We start from the raw sequence: 25,397 nt of genomic DNA, 5'->3' as shown, positions 1-25,397 counted from the left end.
CAAGATATCAAATGAGATGAGAATGTAAAACATTAATTACATTTGCTTAACCATGAAATTTTGTAGAAACATTTTACTAGCTTGGATTTATTTGTGCAATATTTGTCTTTGATGCTATAGAATATAAGTTAGACAAAAATAAGTTGTCTTTTAAAGTTTTGCATCTCATTTTTACATTTTAAATTTATTTTTATTTCTTATTTATTTTATCATATGATAACATCCGAAACAGCAAACGTTTTCTTACAAAATTCATATTTTTCAAAAATCATATCTTCCAAAGATTTGAAGTAATTTTCTTCAAACTTCACAGCTTTACTGATTTCAACATACTCTTTACAGCTACTGTAGAGTAAATTATTTTCGGTTTTATTAATTTAAGAATACCTGATAAAAGCTCATTGGCTAGCTGTTCGTTTCTTATGTATTTTATGATCGTATGGAGTCTGCGGGAGACTGCTGTGGCTTACATTATATTCTTTTCTTGTTTGTTATTTTAGATATTCCGTTCAAGCTCGAAAGCACGAGAAAACGGAAAGGAATACAATTCGCAGGTGTCTTTTTAGACTGAAAAAAATTGAGGCATCGAAGTCCTCACCTTTTAAGTTTACCCGGTTGAATGTTGGCCTTCTCGTAGACTATTTCAAGTTATTTCCAATAAACTATTTATAAACTTTTACTTTTACTAGCCCCGTTCACATTCATCAAAGCGATTCATCTTCTAGCCAAATTTTCTCGTTATTCATGGCAGCAAAACTTATTTTAAAAACATCCCCCCTCCCCCCTCGACACAAGAAACCAAAAAGAGAAAAGTCAATCAAACAAACAAGTGAATATACTTCAAAACCTTTGACTCTGCCATTTGCATATCATAGGAAGCCCTTTTATTTAGGGAACGAAAAATTATCTTTTACCCAATGAAAAGTCATGTAATTATTGCTATATAAAAATAGACTTGACGAAAAACAGTTAATTCGATTATTTATTCAATATTAAAGAGAGCCTTCTGTTTTTCCTCTACCTTTAATTTCCTTAACTCGCTAAAACAACTATGGATCGACTTATCTTCCTCGGATTTATCTTTCTATTGAAGCGAAGCTGCGGAGGTAAGTTGTAATGTGAGGCGATAGCATAGCTTTTTATAACAAGGTAGCATTGTAAGAATTGATCGGCCGAGTTTCTACGAAAAGTACTGATATTTTTCATTTAACAACCTTTGTTTCTATTTGGCGTTAATCTGATCTTCGAGTAACAGCTTTGCAGAATGATATTCATATGAATATATATACAATAAGGAAAGAGCCTTGGATATGGTGGATGACGTGAATATAAGCATTATTCTTTGAAGCACAAACAAAACGGCCGAGAAAAAAGAACAATCTTTGTATTTCTACATAGCGACGTTTTTAATTAAAACAGAGAAAAAACTTCGAAATATATGTGGATATTTCGATTAATGTGGAGTATGTGGATTAATTTAATATAAAATTTAATATAATATTAGGAGTAAACGATATTACAATTAATTTTATAATTTTGATATATAAGACGTCATTGTATAAAGCGAGAGAAAAAGGTAGTATTCCATCCCTGTCATTATTTAAAAATATTTTAAAACATTATGAAAATATAGAAAGGAAAATAGCAAAATCAAAAAATAAGACACAAAAATATCTAAGAAAATGGGAAAAAATCATTAAGGCCTTGAAATGAGGTAAAAGGCAAGATTTTTTCTTTTCTCTTTCTACCTTTGGAAAAGGGAACTTTTCAAGATATCGCCTCAGAACTGTTCAATAATTTGCCAAATAATATAAAAGACATTTCTAGTTATAGTTTATTTTGTTCTAAAGTGAAAGCAGAGCTAAAGAAGCGATATGACATTACTTGATTTTTATTAATTAATTTATCTTTCACCTGATTGATGGATATTGGTGCTGCGCTGCTGTACCCTGGGCAATTATTGGGTCGTGGCATTTGGGACAGTTTTCTCTTTGTCTGTTGCCCCGAATATCTCGACCTGGGGTGGTTGCTTGGGGGCGGTGGGCGTAGCCCCAGTATCTTCAGTTTTTGTCCTTTTTATTTATGTATAATAATTGTCTAGCTTAGAATAATCCAATAGTAATTATGTCAATCTTATTTCTTATTATGTCTAACTTATTTTATAGCTTCATAGTTTATCGTAAATTTATCTTGTGTGTATGTTATTGTAAATTAGATAGTTTTATCAATAGGAGAAGAGCCACCTCGTGGATTCTATTGATTAAACCATTATTATTATTATTACTATTATTATTATCATTTTTTTTTTCCCTTCTTTTTCTCTTATTGTCAATTTTTGTTTCTGAATCTCGTATATAATGTTTAATATCTCGAAAAGTAAAAACGCTGTAAGTACAGTATTTTAAAATTAAGGAAAAAACCTAGTAAATTTATGCACTTGTAATTAATTTATTTGTTTAATGATTAATAAAAATGTTAAAATAAAATTTAAAAAATGTGTGGATATCAATAGAGTTTTATGATAATAGTAGCAGCATATATCGCATAAAACGCTTTAAATGTATGATTCGGCAAGTATAAGAAATCGCACATCTCAAGTACAATTCGGGATTTATAGGTACGAGTGATGTTTTGACAGCTTTCAAAATTGGACGAGCCTTTAGGCGAGCTCAGTTTGAGAACTTTCAAAACATCACGAATATCTATAAATTCCAAATTGTCGAGAACATTGTGTGATTTTTTGTTTATAATACACTCAACAAAATTGAGGAATTTTATTGGGACTCTACGGAACATAATTTGGGATTTTAATTGTATTCCTCTTGTCCAATCAGAACCGTGTAATTTTGTAGAGAGTATTATAATTCTCATTATAAAGCTCCTGTTCTGGTATTGTAGTCCGTCAAGTTTTTTCAATTTGAATGAGCTCGCAGCCTTGTGAAACGGGTTTATTGAATTTGTCTTATCAAACTTGCTTGAGTGACTACGAACAATGGCTGCAAGCCGAGGTTGGATTGAATGTTTATTGTTTTCGACTACCCCTATCTCGACTTGAAACCTCTGTTTCGTAATCATTCAAGCTAAATTAAAAAATTTCTATACTTCTTTCTGCACCAACCAAAAAGATCCAAGGTTGCCAGATGTTTTAATATTAATCATATTATCAAAGTAATAAAAACGAGTGTGAATCCATATTTTGATACTTTGAATTAATATTAAACTTTTTTTCCATCAGTTATCGTGAATAACTATAATAACAATAATAATAATCATCATCATCATATGATCATTATAATAATAATAATCATAATAATAATTATTATAATAACAATGAGGTTCTTGTATAGCGCATTTCACATTGTCTCAATGCATTTTACATTTTATGAACAGTGGAGGACTTACGGGCTGCATATTAAGGCGCTATTAGCAGCCGTGCAGCTTACAATCATGAGTGATTTATTAGTACATTAGTGTTTATGCCTCCAAATTGAGATAGGCTGTTGAACCGGGAGACAATTCCTGTAGTCTCCAACTACATGAATAGTCTAGCCTTCGTACACATTGACTCCAACATGCATATTTATTAACCCCAGTTTGACGATTACTCCACAATTACGCAGGAGATTGTACGATTCGCTACAACAAACAATTTACAAATAATGAGTTTCATAAAAAGGGACAAATTTAAAAAGAAAAAGAAAAAGAAAACTACTTACAAGTTAATGATGCACGCTCGAATGGTTCTTGATGTTAATTATTTATGGCGCCTGCAGGGCCTATGGTCTGCGGAATTCTTAATCTTACAATTCGCTACTCTTACACGAATAATTTAACAGGTTCTTTTATGTCCCCCATTTTTACTGTAGGTTAGGAGGCCTCCCAATTTTGAGGCATAACAGATCTGTTTAATAACAGAGGATTTCAAAACTTAAAAATCCAAATCGCAAGGGCCATGGGGCAGCCTAAAAGATGAGGGGACTAATATTGGGAAATATGTGAGACTAGTATGGGAAAAAGTGAGGGGATATGATTGAAGAAGAAAGAGACTAGTAATGAAACCCCTTTTTGTGCAATCAACTCTTACCTTTTCACACAACGAAATTACAGTAGTACAAGTAACACCAGCCATGTCAATCAATTCAATCTATGTTTCACCAACAGCATCTCCCATGTCTAAAAATGAATCCGCGGATTTTATGCAATTGACCCTATCTATGTCAGACAATGTGCAGTCATTATCCATCGTTTCAAGTAATGCAACACCTTTTATGCAATCAACACAAAACATGCCAGGGAATAATGCTATTGTCATTCAATCAACACCAGCAATGGTAAAAGGTGCGACCACTGTTCTACAATCAACACCAACCACATTAAGCAGTGACAACAATGTTCTTCAATCAACATCAACAACATCAAGTAGTAACAATGCTGTTCCATATTCAACACCAACTACGGAAATCAGTAATATCACTGTTCTACGATCAATACCAACCACCCCAATCAGTCACACCACGGTTCTACAAGCAACACCAGCCACATCAAGCAGGGAAACCACTGTTTTACAATCAACACCAACAACATCAAGCAGTAACAATGCTGTTCCATATTCTACACCAACCACGGAAAGCAGTACTATCACTGTTCCACGATCAATACCAACCACCCCAACCAGTCACACCACGGTTCTACAAGCAACACCAGCCACATCAAGCAGGGAAACCACTGTTATACAATCAACACCAACCACATCAAGTAGTAACACTACTGTTCTACAATCAACACTAACTACATCAAGTAGTGACACTAATGTTATACAATCAACACCAACCACATCAAGTAGTAACACTACTGTTCTACAATCAACACTAACTACATCAAGCAGTAACACTACTGTTCTACAATCAACACCAACTACATCAAGCAGTAACACTATCGTTCTACAACCATTACCTACCACATCAAGCAGTAACACTACTGTTATACAATCAACACCAACCACATCAAGCAGTGACACTACTGTTCTACAACCATTACCTACCACATCAAGCAGGGAAACCACTGTTATACAATCAACACCAACAACATCAAGCAGTAACAATGCTGTTCCATATTCAACACCAACCACGGAAAGCAGTAATATCGCTGTTCTACGATCAATACCAACCACCCCAACCAGTCACACCACGGTTCTACGAGAACAACCAATCCCATCAAGCATGGAAACCACTGTTTTACATTCAACACCAACCACATCAAGCAGTAACACTACTGTTCTACAACCATTACCTACCACATCAAGCAGTGACACTACTGTTCTACAATCAACACCAACCACATCAAGCAGTAACTCTACTGTTTTACAATCAACACCAACCACATCAAGCAGTAACACTACTGTTCTACAACCATTACCTACCACATCAAGCAGTGACACTACTGTTCTACAATCAACACCAACCACATCAAGCATTAACACTACTGTTTTACAATCAACACCAACCACATCAAGTAGTAACACTACTGTTCTACAATCAACACCAACCACATCAAGCAGTAACACTACTGTTCCACAACCATTACCTACCACATCAAGCAGTTACACTACTGTTCTACAACCATTACCTACCACATCAAGCAGTGACACTACTGTTCTACAATCAACACCAACCACATCAAGCAGTAACACTACTGTTCTTCAACCATTACCTACCACATCAAGCAGTAACACTACTGTTATACAACCATTACCTACCACATCAAGCAGTAACACTACTGTTTTACAATCAACACCAACCACATCAAGTAGTAACACTACTGTTCTACAATCAACACCAACCACATCAAGCAGTAACACTACTGTTCCACAACCATTACCTACCACATCAAGCAGTAACACTACTGTTCCACAACCATTACCTACCACATCAAGCAGTTACACTACTGTTCTACAACCATTACCTACCACATCAAGCAGTGACACTACTGTTCTACAATCAACACCAACCACATCAAGCAGTAACACTACTGTTCTTCAACCATTACCTACCACATCAAGCAGTAACACTACTGTTATACAACCATTACCTACCACATCAAGCAGTAACACTACTGTTTTACAATCAACACCAACCACATCAAGTAGTAACACTACTGTTCTACAATCAACACCAACCACATCAAGCAGTAACACTACTGTTCCACAACCATTACCTACCACATCAAGCAGTAACACTACTGTTTTACAATCAACACCAACCACATCAAGTAGTAACACTACTGTTCTACAATCAACACCAACCACATCAAGCAGTAACACTACTGTTCTTCAACCATTACCAACCACATCAAGCAGTAACACTACTGTTATACAACCATTACCTACCACATCAAGCAGTGACACTACTGTTCTACAATCAACACCAACCACATCAAGCAGTGACACTACTGTTCTACAACCATTACCTACCACATATAGCAGTTACACTACTGTTCTACAATCAACACCAACAACATCAAGCAGTAACACTACTGTTCTACAACCATTACCTACCACAACAAGCAGTAACACTACTGTTCTACAATCAACACCAACAACATCAAGCAGTAACACTACTGTTCTACGATCAATACCAACCACCCCAACCAGTCACACCACGGTTCTACGAGAACAACCAACCCTATCAAGCATGGAAACCACTGTTTTACCTTCAACACCAACCACATCAAGCAGTAACACTACTGTTTTACAATCAACACCAACCACATCAAACAGTAACACTAATGTTCTACAATCAACACCAACCACATCAAGCAGTAACACTACTGTTCTACAATCAACACCAACCACATCAAGCAGTAACACTACTGTTCTACAATCAACACCAACCACATCAAGCAGTCACACCACGGTCCTACGAGCAACACCAACCACATCACGCAGTAACACTACTGTTCCACAATCAACACCAACCACAACAAGCAGTAACACTACTGTTCCACAATCAACACCAGCCATATTTAGTAGTCATACATCTGTTTCACAATCAATATCAATCACAGAAAGCAGTAACAACGCTGTTCCATATTCAACACCAACCACAGAAAGCAGTGATATCAATGTTCTACGATCAACAACAACCTCATCAAATTGGTTAGTGACATCCTTGCAAAAGAGTACAACTCAATTGCCATACACTCCTTCTTCAGAACATGCCAATCACATATCAACTCTTTCGTCCTTGAAGTACCTTGCCACTTCCAATGTGCACATGGTTATCCCTTCTAAAACCCCTGAACATTCCAATGATTACACTCCTGAGTATTCGGAAAAAAGATTTGATGGCAAGGCTATTTTTGCCTTAGAGTTTACCAAAGCTTTACTTGATCCACGAAGCAAGGCCTTTGTGAATATGAGACTTAAATTTCAAATATCGCTTCATAAAATATACAAAAATGAAGCAGGCTTCAAACACGTGACGGTTGAGAGGTTTAGTAATGGAAGTGTGATCGTTCATTACTCATTGTTCTTTGACAAAACTTCGAATGTTACCGAAATCAGTCTTTACCAGACCCTAGTCAAGGCTAACGGGACTGCGTTGCTTGAAGGACTACCTTTGAAAGGGGGCCGTATTTCCTTTGTCAGACCTCCGATGAAGGACGTTTTTCCTTCTTGGGCTATTGTGGTCATTTGCATCGTTTCAGTGATTGCTGTCATTCTTGCTGTCTCTTTCATCAAGTGGAAGGTAAAGTCTTAGTAAAACAAAAAAATTCATAAACTTATATTACTTTTTTAATTGCTACGCGATGATCGAGACGTCTCCGGGGCGGGGAAATCAGACAATAGACTACCGTCAATCCAAAGAATTGTTTTCTACCATAACACGCACTGATTGACGTTATTGTATTCTTTGCCCGATTTCCCTCAAGGGCGGATCCAGGGGGAGGATCGGGGGGGTCGCGACCCCCCTGTTATTCCTGAGGTCAAATGGGCTTCCTGTGGTAAAAATGCGACTGGGATTCCTTTGCCCATAAAATTTACCCGAGACCCCCCCTTCGAAAAACCCTGGATCCGCCCTTGTCCCTACTGTAGCGACAGTTGTCTCGATCAGCGTATACTGTAGCAATGAAAACAGTTGTAAATCCTGAAATATTTTCTATTTCTTTCTATTCCTTAAGCATCATCGTAGCAAACGTCCACAATCAATATCTAAGAAAGAGCAAAAGCTCCTCAACAACATTCAATTGGAGATGTTTAGCAGGATGGACAGCACTCAACGACTTAGAGCCCAAGTCGGTAATTAGGATGAGGTAAACCAAGGACAACCGGATAAACAAAGACAATCATTTGATTCGCTTAAAGAAATAAATATGTAATAGGCCCTTTGCAGCTCAGTAATTACGTGCTGATTAATTCACTTAGAGCAAATGAATGATCATTATGATTCCCATGGGTGAAATTTACTGGAGAGCAAACACATGCAATTTCTACAACCTGTTTCGAGAGATCGTAATAAGGCTGTATTTCGTAACACACTGGTTGAACATCGTTTCATCCAGTTCTTTATAAATAGCTAAAAAGAATCACCAATTTAAAATAAAAACAATAATTTTGCTCTCCAGTACAGACACGTGACCGTTAGCTGCAAAGGGCCTATTGCAAATGCTATGATCATTGGCTTTCGCATAGTTTTGACTAATAGTCAAATTGTAACTTGCAAGAATATTTACAGATTTTAGCTTATTAAGCGTGCTTATTTATTCATATTTTATGTATTGGTTGAAGAAAGGGGTCACGCATAGCGTGCGCCCGTCAAATTATGGATTCACGCGAAAGGCTAATAAGAAGCAAGAGGAGACTAAGATTTGCACCAACCGTAGCAAATGCATTCAAAATCGATGGACGCACGCTTAGCGTGAAACATTTCATTTATGCCATAGCGAAACCGAAAAATTTCTTTGTTAATTGAACTTCACTCTAACAAAGTCTTCAATACATAGCGCTCGCCAGTGGGGCTCGAAAAAATACGGCCGCTTTCACTCGTAAAATACACAACTAGCAGAGTAATCTCCACTATTTAAGAACTGAAATTTTCGCAACAATAATTAAGTGACTAGTTTATTGAGAAAATAACAAATTTAATGACCATTGGAACTGAGTACAGATAAAAGACGTCATTACTGAGAACCAATCACAAGTTTTTATTGATCCAAATCAGCACTGATAATAGTACCAGTATTTCCTTTATAATATGCATTCCTATTGCTGGCTTCCACTTCACTTCTTATGATGTCTCTTGCGGAATGTTCATCAGCTGAATGGAAAGTTTTCAGTAGGATTCTTTCTGGCTGACAACACATAGTGGTCAGTGTTTGACCACCATTTGGAGCAGTTAATGAGATTCAAAAACTGAGCTGAGTGACAGCCAGCAATCTCAAGACACTGACTAAGCATTTGAGAATTTGTTGGCCATCCACTTGACACTTTGCGGTCGTTCCTAAGACTTGAGGGGGAATTTAATTGATATAAAAGTGAAATACCAGCAAAGACTTTCAGATGCAAAAGGCTGTTGACCCGCTAAGGACAGCGTCACTAAACATTCTTCAACGCTTTGAAAAAGTAGCAAGGATTAGTTAATGACTGAAAAACCTAAAAGATTGTGTCATAGTTAGATATAAGATTTTGACACAGCTTTCGGTTGCTTCAAATTTAACTTTCTATTTGATCGGTAACAATAAGCCCAATAAAAGTTCATTGCAAGTAAGGTTTTGCACCATCACTTGACTACAGGAACAATACAATCGCTTTACATGAGAAAGAATCCCATTCTTGAGCGTAAAAGGGATCTCGTTGTCATTAAACCTGGCAGCCGACAAGTGATGGTTCAAAACTTCTATTGACTTATAGTAAATGTAGATTAATTTTTCACCAAAATGCAATTTGGAAATAAAAAAAGAAAGGAAGAAGGATTGAACTTGGGATACTATCATTGATCGGTTTTCCCACGCAATGGTTTAGTTAATTAGTTATTGGGCATACCATTAAATCCAGACTCGCACTCGGACTCGGACTGGGACTCGGACTCGGATAATATATTTATTAGTGGGAAAAAGTCTGGTTTCTCCTCTCAACTAAGTCACTTCTTTGGCTGTATATGATAACTGTACTAAAAAAAAACAGAAACCAGTTGTTATCGATTTTTTCGATAGTCCCGAGTACAGTACCAAGTTCGAGTTCGGGTCCTAGTCCGAGTCCGAGTCCGCGTCCGCGTCCAGATTTTAGAGGAATCCGTAGATGGCATGATTCTAGAAATCCTTAGGTAAACTTGTTTGTTAACTTGTGTCAACGTTTAAGACAGGCATTTATTCACAAACGTCGCCGACAAGAGATATACTAACCCTAACTGTTAAAATCAATTAATCATTTACTTCCATATACCCTATCATTCAGAATAAAACTATCAGTATCACTGCACAAAATGAAGCATTCTATGAGTACTGAGTAAAAGAGAAAACACAAGACTAACATTCGAAATACAAACATAGAATATTTTAGCATACGCTCTCATTGAATGCTTAATGACTTGAAAGTAAACAAATATTGATTAACAACAACGCGTCAGTCATCCCCCGCGAAAAGTTAATTACCGATGAAAAAAGTCTATATGCGTTTTCATGTATTTTTTCGTTGCATTAATCAATTGTTTCGTATATGTTTGGGGTTTTTTTCCTTTTCTTTTTGAGAACGTAACTTGCATTTATTTTGGCAAACGACATTGCTATCAAAACGACGATCGACTGCCAAATATTTTTGGATCCTGTGCTGAATAAAACTAACAAATTATCTTGAGATAAGATATTTATTTAAGACAAGGCGGTGTTAGTCCGCGGGAGAATATTTTTCTCTAGTCAGTACGAGGTTTAACAGCCTCTACAAGATTTGCAATGATGTTGGCGTTGTATGCGATTGTTCTTTTGCTGCAATGCAGTGTCGCCCAGACAACAGGTGAGTAAGTTCCTCGCTATATTTTGACTTACAATCAACAAAATATAGTTTTCAAACAAAAGAAGTTCCTAAAGATATATGTATGCATTACCGTTTCTAGAAAAAAAAGTTCTGGGTCGTAGCGATTAGTCCGGTAATAGCCAGACCATTTTTAACCTTCAAAAACATTTTTTCCCTCGTAAAAAATAATAATTTCGCAAATAAAAAAACCAAACACCTTTTTAAACAAAAACAAATACAAAAAACTGTCCAAATTATTTACTAACTTTACAATCGTGGCAACAGCCATTTTTATTATACTTTACATGTTTGTTGTACTTTTTACTCATATTTAATACACTTTCAGTTAACAAAATTTGTTCTTAAATACTTTGTTTTAACGTGACTAATTCGGTTTACGGTTTTGCTATTCCTAAACGCCTTCAATTATGTGATTGTAAATGCTATACCTATCAACGTAGACACTTCGAAATCCAATCCATTTATGATATGTAAATTAGTACTCTTATGAAAAGCAACCCGTATTTCCTTTCTTCTATACAACAACAGATTTAACCAATAGACTACCAAAACTGAATCAGTAAATGGAATTTTAAAAAAAACTTTTTAATAAAAATACTCGCTGGAATAAAAACAAATAATTATTTAGCTTTCAGATTCGTTTTCTTATAATGAATAAATATATTCGGTGGCTTCAACTATCCATTAAATTATTTAAGAGCGTCCCAAAAAAATTTTTTTTTTGATATAACTGACTTTTGGCTGTAGAAAGATTTCTTTAGTCATCATTTCTTAGACCATTATGTGATAAAAAAGTACAAATTGGCTGATATTCACTGTAGGATTAACAGTGGTATGCGAGTTGTTTGATATTCTTTGAAATGTGATTAAAACACGCACGAACTTTAATCCTACGATTCGTTTATCTTGATAAAAGCTAGATGTTCATAGCTTCTTGATTTTGATTGCTTTTTTTGCCGACGGATAATGTTATTGAGCATGGCAACACAAATTAATGATCCTATTATTTATATGATATTTCTTGTAATTGTCGGTTCGTAAGGAACGTACTTATCAATTTGATCTATATAATAGTGCTGTGGTACACTTTTTAACGCCACACTTATTAGATTATCGTGATGTTTCGGCAGTAAATTTGCCATTTTCAGAGGCAAAGAATGGATTACAAATCGTATGAAGAGGAATAGATTTAAAATTTGGATACTTGTAGATAGTAAACAAATTTGATTAATAATGGCGTGAGCCAAGGAAGTTATGCACATAGTTTAAGTTTACTAGCTTGATTTTAAGGGAAGGTTTCTCCTAAAGGATGTCGGGGCTTCTTTTCAGTATTTGTTAGGGTAAAATGCTTTAAGCCATGGTCTAATAGATCCCTTGCATCATTTCTCCGAAGAGCGTAATTTGGAGGCCAAAATAATGAAAATTTACTCTTATGAGAATTAAATTCTATTGTTTTGTCCTCCAAATTGAAGCTCCGAGAATTGATGCAATAAAGGGTATAATATGCAAAAGTTGTTGTGAGAAGACGTATGACAATATGATGTGGACCTCTTCAAATCTTTAGATGCATGAGGGAATGTTTCTTTAAACTTATTTTACAATGTTATTTCCCAATGTTGTTAAACATGTTTAGCGAGTTTAGACTTGTAGAGTAACAAGCAAAGAATTTGTTTCAAATGTTGGTGCAGATTGCCGCAATCTCTACCGTAAGTACCTCGATTTGTACTTATTGCACCGATGATGGCAACATTGAATAGACTTATTCCGGTGTGTTGCAATTTTTTCCCCATTACAGTTCGAGTGTCATTCTTTTAAGAACAAGATTCTTTCTTTTGATTGTATCTAAATTCATGCGTCTTTTCATGCACAAGCATTAAACAAAGAAATGATAATCTAGGGAATGTTGCGTGGTCTTAAATGGGAAAACATTGCATCATCAAGAATAAGGTATATTACAAGATAATCCTTAGGGAAACACCTCTCCCGCAATTCAACATAAGTAATCGTAACTATTATAGACTCAATTGCAAAATCATTGTCTGGCTAAAAAAAAAAAAAAAGAACGCACCGGAATCTGAGACCAAAATGGTGCATGGGGAAAAAAATCAACAAAAAATCAACCCAGGCTTCCATAAGCTATTAATGATGAAAACTTTGAACGTTTCTTGTGAACAAATGTTTGGAGAAAAAAAACAACCACTTGATTCCTGACATTTTCTTCCAAAACCATGACTTTTTACGAAGCAAGCTACAGTCAAACCTTTATTAAGCTCACCCTCGGGAAGCAGCCAAGTGCCGCTTAATCAGGGACTTACTTATTTACTAGCCACGGTTGCTATGGAAACAATTAAAATCTTAAGTAAAACCAAACATAAAGTAAAACCAATTTGTGAAATGAATCGTTTTCTGACATGTATGATGACATCATCACTCCTACGTAATTACGACGTCATATTTGTATTAAAAATATAAAGCGTGCATTTGGTCGGCTTAACCCGAAAATAAGCAAAATAAGCAAAATTATAGGTAAGGTGAATTGATTGGCACTCGGTAGACAGAATTTATTAAGATTTAGTTATTTACTAAGAATTCACTAAGAATCTGAAGTGTCATGAAAATCCATAGATTTTTAAAACAGCTGGAAGACAATATTGTGAAAAAACTACTGTTACAAAATCGGCCGGTAACGGCAAACGCGAATAAAAAATATAATTTCGAATACACCGTTAACAGCCTAAATGTTTGAGCTACTACATGTGGTAAATCCGAGCCATTTTGTGGCGACACGAGCGAGTTTTAAAAAATCGCTAAATACACTCGCAATTATTTTGGAATCACCTATTAAAACATATAGGTTGACCGCTTAATAGAGGATTGGCATTATTATTTATAACTACATTGCATTCGAAATTATGATTGATCTCCGAGAAAAGTTTATCAAAGTTTATAAAGGCAAAACGATGTTTGCATCATTATGACGTCAAGAATTTTATCAAATGCTTAAATAAGTCTCAATAACAGTTCTAGAGCGTTCCAAAACAAACTTGTGTTTGGCTATAAGAAGCGTATCAAGTTCCAGCTACATATTTTATTCATAAGAAAACCCCAGTTAACTTTTATTTGCATTACATTTATTTGCAAAATTAAACTTAGGACTCAGCATATATTCAACGATTATTCCTGCGGCGAATAATATAAGTATAAAACAGAAGTGATATGTATAAAATCAAATGTAATACAAAAGAACAAAAAGTTGTAGAAAACGTTCAAAACAACGTTTAAAAAAAACATTTTTTCTAAATTACTTAGGAAGTGAGAAGAATCTAGAAGCCAACGCCAACGACAACAAAGTCCTAACCCCGAATAATTCAACTACAATAACATCCTCAGTCATTGAAGACTCGAATGTAAACAGAATAACAGCAAATGAAAGAAGAAATATTACAACACAAACGGTAACCCCCGGAACATTACTCATTATATCAACACCAACAAAGATACTGCAAAGTCTCACGCTACAGCACAAAGGTCTTACTTCAGCTACAAAAAATAGCACCAACGTACCCATTCACCCGTTCTCAACTAACACAACAACCATGTCAACTTCAACATATAATAAAACGTTTATTTCTACGTCTACATTATTAAATGGAACAATCACACCTACTCCGTTATTCAGCTCAATCAATGCAATAATGACCACCATAATGTCATCGTCAACTAATACAACATTAGTGCCATCCTCAGCCTATAATAAGACGTTTAGTACCACGGCTAGAATATTAAATGGAACAATCACCTCAACTCCATTATTCAGCTCACTCAATGCAACAATGACAACCATAACGCCAACCTCAACCAATACAACAATAACGCCAACCTCAGCCTATAATATGACTTTCAGTGCCACCTCTACAATATTAAACGGAACAATCATATCAACTCCATTATTCAGCTCAATCAATGGAACAATGACACCCATAATGTCATCGTCGACCAACACGACAATCATGCAAACCTCAGCCTATAATAAGACGTTCATTTCTACCTCTACATTATCAAATGGAACTACTGTCAAACCAACTCCATTATTCAGCTCAATCAATGGAAAAGTGACAACTATAATGCCTTCGTCAACAAAGAGGACAACCATGCCAACCTCAACATCTGATAATACGTTCATTTCTACCTCTACATTATCAAATGGAACTACTGTCAAACCAACTCCATTATTCAGCTCAATCAATGGAAAAGTGACAACTATAATGCCTTCGTCAACAAAGAGAACAACCATGCCAACCTCAACTTATGATAAGACGTCCACTTCTACCTCTACATTATCAAATGTAACAGTCACACCTACTCCATTATTCACATCAATCAATGGAACAATGACAACCATAACGTCATCGTCGACCAACACAACAATCATGCAAACCTCAGCCTATAATAGGACTTTCAGTGTCACCTCTAAAATATTAAACGGAACAATCATATCAACTCCATTATTCAGCTCAATCAATGCAATAATGACCACCATAATGTCATCGTCAACTAATACAACAACCATGCCAACCTCAACATATGATAAGACGTTCATTTCTACCTCTACATTATCAAATGGAACTACTGTCAAACCAACTCCATTATTCAGCTCAATCAATGGAAAAGTGACAACTATAATGCCTTCGTCAACAAAGAGGACAACCATGCCAACCTCAACATCTGATAATACGTTCATTTCTACCTCTACATTATCAAATGGAACTGTCAAACCAATTCCATTATTCAGCTCAATCAATGGAAAAGTGACAACTATAATGCCTTCGCCAACAAAGAGGACAACCATGCCAACCTCAACTTATGATAAGACGTCCACTTCTACCTCTACATTATCAAATGGAACTGTCAAACCAATTCCATTATTCAGCTCAATCAATGGAAAAGTGACAACTATAATGCCTTCGTCAACAAAGAGGACAACCATGCCAACCTCAACTTATGATAAGACGTCCACTTCTACCTCTACATTATCAAATGTAACAGTCACACCTACTCCATTATTCACATCAATCAATGGAACAAGGACCACCATATTGTCATTGTCAACTAATGCAACATTGGTGCCATCCTCAGCCTATAATAAGACGTTTAGTACAACGGCTACAATATTAAATGGAACAATCACCTCGAATCCATTATTCAGCTCAAGCAATGGAATAACCACCACCATAATGTCAACGTCAAGCAATGCAACATTGGTGCCATCCTCAGCCTATAATAAGACGTTTAGTACCACTCCTACAATATTAAATGGAACAATCACCTCAACTCCATTATTCAGCTCACTCATTCCAACAATAACAACCATAACGCCAACCTCAACCACTACAACTATAACGCCAACCTTAGCTTATAATAGGACTTTCAGTGCCACCTCTACAATATTAAACGGAACAATCATATCAACTCCATTATTCAGCTCAATCAATGGAACAATGACACCCATAATGTCATCGTCGACCAACACGACAATCATGCAAAACTCAGCCTATAATAAGACGTTCATTTCTACCACTACATTATTGAATGGAACAATAACATCGACTCCATTATTCAGTTCAAGCAATGGAATAACCACCATCATAATGTCAACGTCAAGTAGTGCAACATTGGTGCCATCCTCAACCTATGATAAGACTTTCAGAAGCACTTCTATAATATCAAATGGAAAAATTACAACAACTCAATTATACAGCTCAATCAACGAAACAATAACAACTATTATGCCTTCGTTAACAAATACCACAACCATGCAAACCTCAACATATAATAAGACCTTTTTTTCTACCTCTACATTATTAAATCGAACAATCACACCAACTTCGTTTGTGAGCTCAATCAATGGAACAAGGACCACCTTAATGCCATTGTCAACTAATGCAACATTGGTGCCATCCTCAGCCTATAATAAGACGTTTAGTACAACGGCTACAATATTGATTGGAACAATCACCTCGACTCCATTATTAAGCTCAAGCAATGGAATAACCACCACCATAATGTCAACGTCAAGCAATGCAACATTGGTGCCATCCTCAGCCTATAATAAGACGTTTAGTACCACGGCTAAAATATTAAATGGAACAATCACCTCAACTTTATTATTCAGCTCACTCAATGCAACAAAGATAACCATAACGCCAACCTCAACCAATACAACAATAACGCCAACCTCAGCCTATAATAGGACTTTCAGTGTCACCTCTACAATATTAAACGGAACAATCATATCAACTCCATTATTCAGCTCAATCAATGGAACAATGACACCCATAATGTCATCGTCGACCAACACGACAATCATGCAAACCTCAGCCTATAATAAGACGTTCATTTCTACCACTACATTATTGAATGGAACAATAACATCAACTCCATCATTAAGCTCAAACAATGGAATAACCACCATCATAATGTCAACGTCAAGTAATGCAACATTAGTGACATCCTCAACCTATGATAAGACGTTCAGAATCACATCTATAATACCAAATGGAACAATTACCCCAACTCAATTATACAGCTCAATCAACGTAACAATGACAACTATAATGCCTTCTTCAACAAATAAGACAACCATGCCAACCTCAACCTATAATAAGACCTTTTTTTCTACCTCTACATTATTAAATGGAACAATCACACCAACTTCGTTATACAGCTCAATCAATGGAACAATGACCACTATAATGTCTTCATCAACTAATGCAACATTAGTGCCATCATCAGACAATAATAAGACGTTTAGTACCACAGCTACAATATTAAATGGAACAATCACCTCAACTCCATTATTCAGCTCACTCAATGCAACAAAGATAACCATAACGCCAACCTCAACCAATACAACAATAACGCCAACCTCAGCCTATAATAAGACGTTCAATTCTACCACTACATTATTGAATGGAACAATAACATCAACTCCATTATTCAGCTCAAACAATGGAATAACCACCATCATAATGTCAACGTCAAGTAATGCGACATTGGTGCCATCCTCAACCTATTATAAAACGTTCAGAAGCACGTTTATAATATCAAATGGAACAATTACCCCAACTAAATTATTCAGCTCAATCAACGGAACAATGACAACTATAATGCCTTCGTTAACAAATACCACAACCAATGCAACAATGACAACCATAGCGCCAACCTCAACCAGTACAACAATAACGCCAACCTCAGCCTATAACAAGACTTTCAATGCCACCTCTACAATATTAAACGGAACAATCATATCAACTCCATTATTCAGCTCAATCAATGGAACAATGACACCCATAATGCCATCGTCGACCAACACGACAATCATGCAAACCTCAGCGTATAATAAAACGTTCATTTCTACCACTACAATATTAAACGGAACAATTTCAACTCCATTATTCAGCTCAATCAATGGAACAATGACACCCATAATGTCATCGTCTACCAACACGACAATCATGCAAACCTCAGCCTATAATAAGACGTTCATTTCTACCACTACATTATTGAATGGAACAATAACATCAACTCCATCATTAAGCTCAAACAATGGAATAACCACCATCATGTCAACGTCAAGTAATGCAACATTGGTGCCATCCTCAACCTATTATAAAACGTTCAGAAGCACGTTTATAATATCAAATGGAACAATTACCCCAACTCAATTATACAGCTCAATCAACGGAACAATGACAACCATAATGCCTTCGTTAACTAATACCACAACCATGCCAACCTCAACATATAATAAGACCTTTTTTTCTACCTCTACATTATTAAATGGAACAATCACAACAACTTCGTTTGTGAGCTCAATCAATGGAACAAGGACCACCATAATGCCATTGTCAACTAATGCAACAATAGTGCCATCCTCAACCTATAATAAGACGTTTAGTACCACGGCTAGAATATTAAATGGAACAATCACCTCAACTCCATTATTCAGCTCACTCAATGCAACAATGACAACCATAACGCCAACCTCAACCAATACAACAATAACGCCAACCTCAGCCTATAATATGACTTTCAGTGCCACCTCTACAATATTAAACGGAACAATCATATCAACTCCATTATTCAGCTCAATCAATGGAACAATGACACCCATAATGTCATCGTCGACCAACACGACAATCATGCAAACCTCAGCCTATAATAAGACGTTCATTTCTACCACTGCATTATTGAATGGAACAATAACATCAACTCCATTATTCAGCTCAAACAATGGAATAACCACCACCATAATGTCAATGTCAAGTAATGCAACATTGGTGCCATCCTCAACCTATGATAAGACGCTCAGAAGCACGTCTATAATATCAAATGGAACAATTACCCCAACTCAATTATACAGCTCAATCAACGAAACAATAACAACTATAATGCTTTCGTTAACAAATACCACAACCATGCAAACCTCAACATATAATAAGACCTTTTTTTCTACCTCTACATTATTAAATGGAACAATCACACCAACTCCGTTATACAGCTCAATCAATGGAACAAGGACCACCATATTGTCATTGTCAACTAATGCAACATTGGTGCCATCCTCAGCCTATAATAAGACGTTTAGTACAACGGCTACAATATTAAATGGAACAATCACCTCGAATCCATTATTCAGCTCAAGCAATGGAATAACCACCACCATAATGTCAACGTCAAGTAATGCAACATTGTTGCCATCCTCAGCCTATAATAAGACGTTTAGTACCACTCCTACAATATTAAATGGAACAATCACCTCAACTCCATTATTCAGCTCACTCAATCCAACAATAACAACCATAACGCCAACCTCAACCAATACAACTATAACGCCAACCTTAGCTTATAATAGGAGTTTCAGTGCCACCTCTACAATATTAAACGGAACAATCATATCAACTCCATTATTCAGCTCAATCAATGGAACAATGACACCCATAATGTCATCGTCGACCAACACGACAATCATGCAAACCTCAGCCTATAATAAGACGTTCATTTCTACCACTGCATTATTGAATGGAACAATAACATCAACTCCATTATTCAGCTCAAACAATGGAATAACCACCACCATAATGTCAATGTCAAGTAATGCAACATTGGTGCCATCCTCAACCTATGATAAGACGTTCAGAAGCACGTCTATAATATCAAATGGAACAATTACCCCAACTCAATTATACAGCTCAATCAACGGAACAATAACAACTATAATGCCTTCGTTAACAAATACCACAACCATGCAAACCTCAACATATAATAAGACCTTTTTTTCTACCTCTACATTATTAAATGGAACAATCACACCAACTCCGTTATACAGCTCAATCAATGGAACAAGGACCACCATATTGTCATTGTCAACTAATGCAACATTGGTGCCATCCTCAGCCTATAATAACACGTTTAATACCACGGCTACAATATTAAATGGAACAATGACCTCAACTCTATTATTCAGCTCAATCAATGCAACAATGACAACCATAACACCATCGTCAAGCAATACAATAATAACGCCAACCTCAGCCTATAATAAGAATTTCAGTGCCACCTCAACTATATTAAACGGAACAATCATATCAACTCCATTATTCAGCTCAATCAATGCAACAATGACACCCATAATGTCATCGTCAACTAATGCAGCATTGGTGCCAACCTCAGCCTATATTAAGACGTTCAGTACCAAGTCTATAATATTAAAGGGAACAATCATATCAACTCAGTTATTCAGCTCAATCAACGGAAATATGACAATCATAATGCCTTCGTCAACAAAAACAACAGCAATGCCAACCTCAACTTATAATGAGACTTTTATTACTACCTCTACATTGTTGAATGGAACAGTTGAAACAATTACGCCAGCTACATTTTTTAGCTCAATCAATGGAACAATGGCAACCATTATCACACCATTTTCAAGAAATAAAAATATTTTCACAACCTCTACCTTCAATCAAATGTACCTGCCTACCTCCACGTTTATAAATGGAACAAGGGAAACCATTTCCCCAACCTCGTCCTTTGTCTCCAAGCACCAGTGGACGTCATTAGTTGTCACTGAAACAGTTTCAACCAACACTGGGCTCTCGTCAATAGATATTCCCCATTCTTCCACTTCAACAATAATCAATGGAACAAGAGAAAGCATAACACGAATTTCCACTCAATCAATGGTAACACCTACTTCAATTTACAATGTCACATATTTGTCGCTGTCCAAAACCGTTAATACGGCAAATAAGGTATCAAGTGTTTCGGCATTTCCACATTCAACAGGAAGAACGTTCGTTTCTGTTCCAACAAATGTACTTCCTACTATCAGCTCAAGTATTTTTTCCAACGCGGTTAAAACATCTATCCCAATGATGTCTAGTAAAATGAGTCACGACTCCCTTGCTTTTTCGGTTTCATCTTCTCTTGCATCTAGTTTTGTAACAAGTTCGAAAAGTACAAGTTGCTATGGAGGTGTCAATAAGTGCAGTACAGACTCTTTGTTTCCCCCTACCACAACAAAAAGTTCTTTTGTACAAATTTCAACTGTCAGTGCAAGTTTTTCACATTCATCCACGATATCCATTACACCTACAACGATTTATGGCAGAAAATTCAAAGGACTTCTAACGTTTCCTGGTTTACCGTTTAGTGAAGCATTGCTTGATAAAAGTAGTAGAGACTTCAAATCTCTCGCACAAGAAATACAGCAAAGACTTTTATCAATCTATGAAGAAAAAGTAGATGGCTTTTTGCAATTGAATATTTTACGTTTCACAAAGGCAGAAGAAGGCGTGATCTGTGAGTTAACGGTTATGGTACAATTTCAGTCCCGAACTAATGCTGAAAAATTGAAGATCATTACTTTAGAGGCCAATGAGGCAAGTAATGTTGGTAATTTCAAAATAACTTCGGCGTCATTTGTGGACTGGACTAAAGAAGTTGAACTTAAAAGACGACGATTCGTGGCTACTGCAATAATACAAAATAAAAAGTTCACGGATGCACTAAAAGATCATTCAAGTCAAGAATTCAAGAAGATGTCCAAGGACTTTGAATCTGCCCTTAACAAAATATATAGTCGAACAATTACTGGATTTCTTTACACTCGGGTTACATCTTTTGAAAAAGGGAGCATTATATGTACTTTTCTTATAATTACGACTGCCCAATCATCAGCAAATGAAACACTCCTGACAAATGTACTACAACATGCTAATATTAGCGCAAACCTGAATGGTTTCGTACTAAAAGGTGACGTTTTCATTAATCAAATCGAACCAAAGACCCAACCGAGCAAGGGAAAACTAAAAGAATGGTTGATAGTTACTATCGCTGTTGTGTGCTCTCTGGTGCTGGTGATGGTCATGCTTCTTATAGTTTGTGTAAGTCTGGCTTATACTTTAAAGTGCACATGAACCCTTCTGCATGAAGTAAATAATTGAATGGTAAAATATTTCTTGATTTGAGTGATGCGTCTCTAAATTATGAAGGTTTATACTTCCAATATGCTAATAAGTGTGACGTCTATTAGGGCTTAATTCAATATACAAAATCGAACTGGTTTATAGATAAAGTATTTAAAAAGCATCACTATTTTACTCATGGTTTACATGAAAACTATACCTCACTCAAATACCTTACGTCACCATCATTAACACATTGGAAGTATAAACCTTCATAACTTAGAGACGCATTACTCAAATCAAGAAATATTTTACCATTCAATTATCTAGTTCATGCAGAACCAGTACTGAAAGTATTGTCAAGGAGGTCTAACCAGATATTTTTAGAGAAAAGACAGCACCTTCTACTCAGATATTTTAAAACCCTAAGTGTTGGTACGGCCGAGGCTTGGACCCAAGACATCCTGACAATAGTCTGGTGCCCAATAAACTGAGCCAACGGGGAGGCAGTCAAACAGTGATGACCTGCCGGCTTTAGTTATCTAACCATTACGTGTCAATGGCCAAAGTTTAACTAATCTTTCATTCAATTTAGGTTCAGCACTTGAGAAGGCAAAAACGACAGCTGAAGTGTCAGGAATCGTATGACGACTGGCCAGAAGACTCAAGCACAATCGAAATGAAGGAGTATAAAAAAAGAAGAATTACGCAATTTAGAATAGAAGACGCTTATGAATCACGCATGGAAATGGCCAGTGCTAATTTAGAGGAAAGAACGGCTGCACCAGAAGAGATTGATAGGGAGCTTTCTTTATCTCTGAATTACGAATAACTGGAATTCATACCCATATAAAGAAAAAATGAGCCAATCGTAATCCACTTATTGCTCTTTTTCATTATGACGTCACATGAAATAACACTGAGAAATATGGTCGTGGAAAGGAGAAAAAACAGCAACACAAAGAAAATTAAAAAAAAAAAAAAATACTTTTTAGAACTTAGAAAAGCAATTATAGCCACCAAATAAAGTTTGCACGAGGACAGGTTTTTTAAATGTTTGAAAACCAGAAAACAGAGCTATCAATTCAGCTGCAGAGTAAAAGTAGTCCAAATGTTTATCGTTCTTTACCATTCTGTCCCCCTTAGAAATTAGCTGCGGCGTCATAGTAAAATAGGGCAATTCGACAGCCAAGCTTTTTGTGTCTAGCTTCACTAACACTAGGTTCATACTTCGGGGTTTTTTCGTTTTGTTTTTGTTTTGCTTTGGCTTTTTTTTTTTTTTTTTTGTTTGTTGTTTTTTTGTTGTTTTTTGTTGTTGTTTTTTGTTGTTGTTGTTGTTGTTGTTGATTTTTGTATTCTGTTTTGTTTTGTTCCTAAAAGTGACTACAAGGATGGGATAGAGTGATTTAACAGTTAGACTAGATATAGATATATATATATTTGTAAAGCCGAAGAGAAATCTTTATTTTAATACGAAAAATAAGGATTTCATTCACTGAATTAATAACTACAAAAAAATTGTCTGATTTCTCCTGCAAAGGAAGTAGTATTTGCATTGCAACGAGATATAGTTTAGTTTCCGCGCCAAAAGTAGCGGAAGATGCAATTTCGATTATAGTTTTAAAACGTTTTCGTAGTAAGTGTCTACCTTTCTAGAGCTGACGTTTTCTGAATAATTTCATTAAAAAAAATTAAAAATTAAAAATTTAAATTTAAACCCCCTTTTTTCTACCTTAACCCCAAGAACGAAAGCGCTCATCTAGGGGGCCAACGCTTACGTTTTTTACTACAACCATTATCGCCGAAGTGCGACACGAAGTTTAAGAGGCAATGTCCACAAGAATCGAACAAATGGTGGCAAGGGTCAAAAAATCAAATTCGCTCTTCTTTTGAAGTTAGATAGGCCATTATTAGATATGAATTCCTGGGTAGTTGGTTTTCGAAAATATTATTCTATTTTCGAGAAAACGGCCACAGAAGAGGTTCGACCGAAACCCAAGCAAGAGACGCTCAAGAGGAGTGAAAATGGACAAACTTTGAACAGAGCGCGCGTAAAAAAGAAACCATCTATGACAATTTTTGAACTTTCTTCTTAATGTATCACCCTTTTTCGTTCATTGGACTGGATTTCAAGCTTATTGGGAAAGGGACGAATTTTTGTCGAGGAAAAATATGAGGCCTGTGTTAACATATGCTAATTAAGTGCCTCAAAAGAAAAAGAGATTTAACTATGGGCAAGTTCTCTGATTGAAATAATATTTATGCTGCAAGTTGAGGAAGAATAGACCTTTTCAAAACTTTAAAGATTGCTTTGGAGAAATTAATTCTGACTGCATAGAAACCTGTTGAATTTGGTTGAAATACATGCGAAAATCACGCTTCCCGAATCAACGCAGGACTAAGGATTTTCGTAAAGATTGCGATGAAATTTTCCCTGAAAACTAAGAAATTATTGTTCGTGCCGTTGTGTGAAAGTTCCCGAAAGTTCAGTGTTGTTTGGTAAATTAAGCTCCATTAGAAAGGTTTTGGGATTGCCGGTACTGATGAGCAAAAAACACGATCTTTGGTGATTGCGTGACCGAGGTTCCACTTTACGTTTAGAAGTTTGATTACTGTAAAATTCACGCTAAAAATTACGATAGAAACGTTCTTTAAATAGCTCAAACAAACTGTTTTGATTCGTAAAGTCAGAGTTCGCCTGCGTTGTATTTGAAAGCCGCGCTTGTCACTTCAATTAAAATTTTCCTAATTTTAAAGACCCATTGCCACTTACCGTGATGCATCACAATTTGTTTACATTTTGAATCGTGTCACCACTGAAAAAACAATTCCAACATTTTGAATAAACTCTTAGATAGTCCCTAAAGCCGTAAATGAACGTAAATTATTATTGTGCCTTA

The 25,397-nt window shown here is 36.0% G+C and overlaps 1 protein-coding gene across 1 annotated transcript; it reads left to right on the top strand.

Annotated features, from left to right (window-relative positions):
* The first annotated feature begins 965 nt into the window (after positions 1 to 965).
* LOC116287474 (uncharacterized) lies at positions 966 to 24,284 on the top strand. The gene is made up of 6 exons (XM_089026330.1): positions 966 to 1,106; positions 4,162 to 7,745; positions 8,179 to 8,296; positions 10,909 to 11,005; positions 14,271 to 22,476; positions 23,093 to 24,284. Exons 1-6 carry the CDS (start codon positions 1,052 to 1,054, stop codon positions 23,327 to 23,329), a joined length of 12,297 nt encoding a protein of 4,098 aa, XP_088882456.1. The 5' UTR covers positions 966 to 1,051; the 3' UTR covers positions 23,330 to 24,284.
* The last annotated feature ends 1,113 nt before the right edge of the window (positions 24,285 to 25,397 follow it).

This window comes from Actinia tenebrosa, unplaced genomic scaffold, assembly GCF_029948245.1.
Source record: "Actinia tenebrosa isolate PJP-AT-01 unplaced genomic scaffold, QUT_ActTen_1.0 PGA_scaffold10__47_contigs__length_13832649, whole genome shotgun sequence".
In the NCBI taxonomy this organism is placed as follows: domain Eukaryota; kingdom Metazoa; phylum Cnidaria; class Anthozoa; order Actiniaria; family Actiniidae; genus Actinia; species Actinia tenebrosa.
Note: the sequence above shows the minus strand (reverse complement) of the source record. Positions and strands in the feature narration are given on the sequence as shown.